Source organism: Sceloporus undulatus, unplaced genomic scaffold (genome assembly GCF_019175285.1).
Source record: "Sceloporus undulatus isolate JIND9_A2432 ecotype Alabama unplaced genomic scaffold, SceUnd_v1.1 scaffold_994, whole genome shotgun sequence".
Lineage (NCBI taxonomy): Eukaryota > Metazoa > Chordata > Lepidosauria > Squamata > Phrynosomatidae > Sceloporus > Sceloporus undulatus.
Window position 1 is genome coordinate 1 of NW_024803914.1, and position 5,670 is coordinate 5,670.

The 5,670-nt window shown below is 41.5% G+C and overlaps 1 protein-coding gene across 1 annotated transcript; it reads left to right on the forward strand.

Moving 5' to 3' along the window:
* Positions 1–12: 12 nt before the first annotated feature.
* On the forward strand, positions 13–4,444 carry LOC121917827 (zinc finger protein with KRAB and SCAN domains 4-like; the record flags this gene model as incomplete). Its single annotated transcript, XM_042443947.1, has 4 exons — positions 13–291; positions 1,765–1,882; positions 4,057–4,142; positions 4,324–4,444. Coding segments are annotated over exons 1-4 (487 nt in total), but the record flags the coding sequence as incomplete, so codon positions are not given.
* Between the last annotated feature and the right edge of the window lie 1,226 nt (positions 4,445–5,670).

Genomic DNA, 5,670 nt, shown 5'->3' on the forward strand with positions numbered 1-5,670 from the left:
GAGGTCCAGTGCCAGCACTTCAGGAAGTTTGTCTTCCAGGAGGAGGCTTTGGGGCCCCGGGAGGTTTGCAGCCAGCTCCACAATCTCTGCTGCCAGTGGCTGAAGCCAGAGAGACACACCAAGGCTGAGATGCTGGACCTGGTGATCCTGGAGCAGTTCCTGGCCGTCCTTCCCCCAGAGATGGGGAGCTGGGTTCAAGAGTGTGGAGCGGAGACAACCTCCCAAGCAGTGGCCTTGGCAGAGGCCTTCCTCCTGAGCCAGGCAGAGGAGAAAAAACTGAAGCAGGAGCAGGTGAGCTCATTGTATCCTGGTCATTTTTAGGGTCCATTACAATTTTTTTATTAGTATTATTTTGCAAGGGATTTTTTTAAAAAAAAATTCAACAACTGAGCTTTCTTAAAGCAGTAGAGGAAGAAGGCCTGCTGGTCAGTCAAAAGGCAGATCAAGGAATAGGGATACAGTCTGTGTTGGGATGATCTTTCTCCAGAAGACACAATTTGCATCCAGATTGCAAACTGTAGTTAGCAAACTTACTTTAGGAGAAGGCTGCATAGACATTATTATGCTAAAGGAGAAAATATTCACAAGCACCTTTAGGATTCAATATAAGTTATCTATAGCAAGCAGAAATACATGGACTGATGAAAATCTTTTGAAACGGTTGTAAAGACTTCTGGAAAAAGCTGTCTATTCAGTTCCTAGATGCCACAAATTCCAATTTTATGTTGTAAATAATTATTTGCAAGATTTTTCAAATCCTAGAACCTTCAAAGCTTGTGTTCCTCACAAGTTACAGGATTCACAACCTCATATTCTTCTCCAGTGTTTCAGATTACAGGACTTTCAGATTTCAGGTTTTATAAACTGTGAATGGACTTTATTATGGACATTAATAATAATAATAAATAAATACATAATAATAATAATAAAAATTTTATTTATGTTTCCCCGCATCTCCCGGTTGGAGTGAAGTGGGGTTACAGACTAAATAACATCACAGTGTATACATTAAAATTCTCCGACTCAATTATTAACATTAAAATCCAGCATGTTTACTACTAATTACAAACAGCAATACAATATTCAATATAATATAATGGGGAAATAAAACAGCATCTCATTCAAGGGGCATGTCAGTCATTATCTTACATTGTATCTGGGTATGCTTGGCAAAATAGTTCAGTTTTAACTGCTTTCCTGAATATCTCCAATGAGGACACTGAACAGATGTCTTCAGGAAGGTTATTCCACAATCTCAGAGCCCTTATTGAAAAGGCTGTTCGTGAAGTGGAAGCATATTTGGGGTTCATAGTTTCCAATAAATTCTTACCCAATGTTCTAAGGTGAGAGACGGATTGTATGAGGAGAGGCAGTCCCATAAGTAACTCGGACCCAAGCCATACAAGGCTTTATTTTTATTATTTCTGATGATCGATTTGATGACTTGTTAAAATTTGCAGTTACATTTTTTGTGTATCCTAAGTCATAGCACATAAACATATGCTTTTCTTGGTTCATAGATGTATAGTAGTAAGTGTTCAGTACATATTTGTGTTTGTTTTTTTTTTTTGTAGTTGTTCTAGTTACTCTAAACCGTTGTCAGACCCTGCCCCTCCCCAAAAAAGATACAAATAAATAACATCATCACCACCATCATCTAAATCTAGCCATTCCATCTCAGCTTTTTTCTGGAAATCCTCTAAAGTGGAGATGACACACTATAAGGTCTTGTCCTCTTCTTTCCCTAATTCTTCTCTGCTGCAGGACTTGTTTGCAGAAGAGATGGCTGAGGTGGACAAGTATTCTTCTGAATCCAGTCAAAGGCAGTGGCCCAAGTGGATCATGCTGGACAGAGAAGGAAGTTCCTCCTCACTAAGTAAGGGTAAGAAGGTAGTATCCTGTTGGCCTCAAACAGATGACCAAAAAGGGCAGCATTGGGAGTGGGGCACGTATATGATACTCACCCTGAATATGGCTGGAAGCCACCCCGGATGCAGCTCTTTCCTAGAGAGTTGGCCCAAAACTGACCTGAAAAGGAGTACAAAAATCCACTCCTTTTCAACTGGCCAGTTCAGGACCACAGAAGCAGCCCAGATTGGGGACAAGTGGGCTATCATGGCCCCAAAGCAAACGGAGGCAGCATGGTCCCAGAGCTGCTGCCTGTTTGGCTATCTCTTTACATAAGGGGGTAGTTTCTTGCTTGATTCCTTCAAGTATATGTGAAATATCTGGGCTTTATGGCTTACAGCACTTGAACTATTTTATATAGCCTAACCAACACTTTGAAATTAGAAGAATACCTCAGTTAACCAAGTCTCTAACAGTCAAGTATATTTTAGAAGGACTTTTTATGCCTGCCCAGCCTTCCTTTTCCGTCTCATTCTCTGTGTAGCTAGATTTATTTTAAGCAACAGTGGCACTGGGAGGATGTGGAAGGAGAATTGGAGAATCACAGACTTTCAGTATCTAGTTATTGTAGCATGTCTGCAGAACAATGCAATAAAGCTTGGTTTGGGAATGAGTGGGATTCCGTTCTAGCCCATCCTATTGTAGTACTGTATGCCTGCCTATAACAGGCAAGCTAAATGGTAGCTCTCTTACTGACCCTGTGTGACCAGAAAAACAATGAGAACAGAGAAAAGGGAAGAACAGATAAGATAACCTCATCTGCTCTCCCTTTATGTTTTTAAAAAATGAAGAGATCTGTAAGTCTGGCCACCAAAGTGGAAATCGTAACAAAAGTGGTGGATAGTTACAGATGCAGTCACCACAGGGGCATTTTGGAAGAAGCCTTTGTGTAATATGTAGAAGGTTGAAAATGTTTTTGTTTATTTATGCAAGGCTTGCCTTGATTTAGGTCCAAAACAGACTGCAGAAATAATCCATCTTGAGACAACTTTAACTGCCCTGGCTCAGTGCTGGGGAATTTTCAGAACTGTAGTTTGTTGTGGTACCTGAGCTCTCTAACATAAAAGGCTCAATGTCTCACAAAACTACAGTTCCCAGAATTCCCTACTATTCAGCCGGTGCAGTTGAAGTGGTCTCAAACTGGATTATTTCTGCAGTCTGTTTTGGCCCAAAATTCTTTCATGTGTGCCTTTTATTAGTTTTGAATAAAAAGGTTGCTGAAATATGTTGAAGTGCTCTTCTTTTTTGTGGTGTAGGAATCTATCCCTACTCTTTCCATGTTACTTCTGCCTCTAGGACCAAGTTTTCTGTTAAAGTAATGCTCAGAAACAAATCTGCTTGGTTACCTGAGGTAAATGTGTGCGTGTTTAGAAAGTCGAAAGCATGAATGGAAGGACTGCTTTCATGGGTTGATATCCTCATCCTCAGACAGCCCCAGAGTCCACCATCAATTCCTGTCCCCTACCTATGCAGGGAAGATCCAGAAACCTGGACTTATTTCCAATTCCATTCCTTTCTTGCCCAAATTTTGATGCTTTTTCCTTCAAGCTAGTTAACATTTTTGTAGCTGTTTAATTCCCTGTGGGATACTTGCCTACTTGCTTTGCATATATTTTTAAAGGTTTTTTTTGTGTGTGCCTCTCTCAGTCTCATGTTTCTCTTGATTCTACCATGACCTCCCACTTTTTTTAGTCTGCATGCTATGGTGTTTACTGCCTTTGCATGAGTCGGTGGGACCTGAAGGAGAAAGAAGAAAGAAGGATTATTATTACTGTTATGCTTCCTTTCTCCTAAATTGGTCCCAATATGGTGATCCAGTCACAAAAGATGCTTCAAATAAAGACAGTAAAATTTTTAAAAGCAATTCAAAACATAACATTGACATAATAAGCTAAAAATATGAAATCATTAAAAACATAGCAAGCTAATAATATAAAGCCATTAAACACATACCAAAGTAAACCCCACCCCTGATAAGAAGCCTCCCTAAGCACAATTACATATTAAAAGCCTGCTTGAAGAGAAATGGAGCAAATGGAGAGCAGAGAGTGGGCCACTCTAGCCTCCTGCAGAAGTTTCAAAGGATGGGAGCAGCTACCCTTCCGCTAATGGTTAACAGCATTCTCTTTCCTTCTGTGTTCCTCTCAGGAAGTGGAATAAGGACTGGGTCTATGTGTACAAGCACATCTCTTCATCCTGATGGACTCAGAACAGCTTCTGCAAGACTAGATCAGGTACGGCATTGGATCTCAAGGGAGCCGTCTCCCTTTGACCACTCCCTGGTTCCCACAGAATCTTGGTTTTTCCCCCCATTGCCTTCATCAAAGATGCCACTGTTAAGGACCTGAGGATGGCATCCTGTAAGGATTTCAATTTTCTTGAGCAATCTGAAAGAATAATTACCTCTTTCTTCAGGTGATCTTTGAGGAGTTGGCTGTGTATTTCACAGAGGAGGAGTGGGCCCTGCTGGACCCAAGCCAAAAGGCCCTTCATCGGGAAGTGATGGAGGAGAATCTGTGGGCCTTGTCCTCTCTAGGTGAGGCTCCCTCTTTCTTGTGATTAAGCAGCTTACAAGTGCTGAAAAGTAACCCTGAGAGTTTCTCTTGACTCTTGATACGTTGTAGCAGGCTGAGTGATTTTCTTCCAACTATCTTGATTACTGGCCTCTCTTCCCGGGAAGCCCTTCATTAGCTGATCTTAAGTCAAGGTCACTGAGGTCTAGGTGGACTCCTGAGCTTGGACCACTGTGTGGTATATTGGGAGTCCCACTAGCAGTACTCCTCCACGCAAGGGCCTGATCTGCCTTCTCCAGCTGCCATTGTGGCCTCATCCAGCCACCATTAAAATGAAAGACTGGATTGTTTCAGGCCAAGTAAGAAGGGGTTATTTAGCCTTCTGTGCCAAAAAATATTGCTGCCTCACAAAACTACAAATCCCAGGATGCTATAACAGTTAAAGTGGTGTCAAACTGCTCTATTTTTTACAGTGTAGGTGCACCCAAGGTCCATCTTCTCTTCCTATTTCAGACTGCACCATGTGGTTTGGCTGCCTGTGGTGCTGGGTAGTCACACAAACATTCTTCATGTGTTTTGCAAGATCATTACCAGTCAAGCATGGCATCAGAATATTGTATATGGTCCCTTTCCCTCTCCTTGTCAATTCTTATATTTTATATGTCTTTAGGCCTTGGGTACATGGAATGCAGGCCCTCCTATCCCTTTCAAAAGAGTCTTTTTGTGTGGTAACACCTTCTTTTGAGGAATCAAATCAGGGTAAATCACAGAGACTTAATAACCTGTATCCCTCAAGCCCTAAACCAGTTGATCCTGTCCTTGAATTCTCTCCCCATAGTCTCTACCCAACTCTTTGCCCAGGCTAAGAAATAAGCAGTGTTGCATCTGCTTTGATCGTAAGTCCTCACCTAGACCTGTCTCCTGTGTTTCCGTAGCACCCAGCCTCATCACTGAAGGAGATGCTTGATTCCTGGGTTCAAATCTTTGACACACAATAAACTAGCTTCTCTGTCTTCTTTTCAGTTAGCTTGTTCAGGATAATTAAAATGAAATTGGCCTGCCTGCCCACATTGACAGCAGATTTTATATTCCAATATTCTCTTAAGAAACAATCTTTCCCTGGCCAAACTCTCCTTTTGGTCAAGAAACCTGACTCTCAGACTGCCACTTCTTAGTCCTTTTAGTGTTCGACATTTTGTCATTGGTATTTTGCCAATTCTTTGGGTTTTTCCATTCATAATATTGAGGC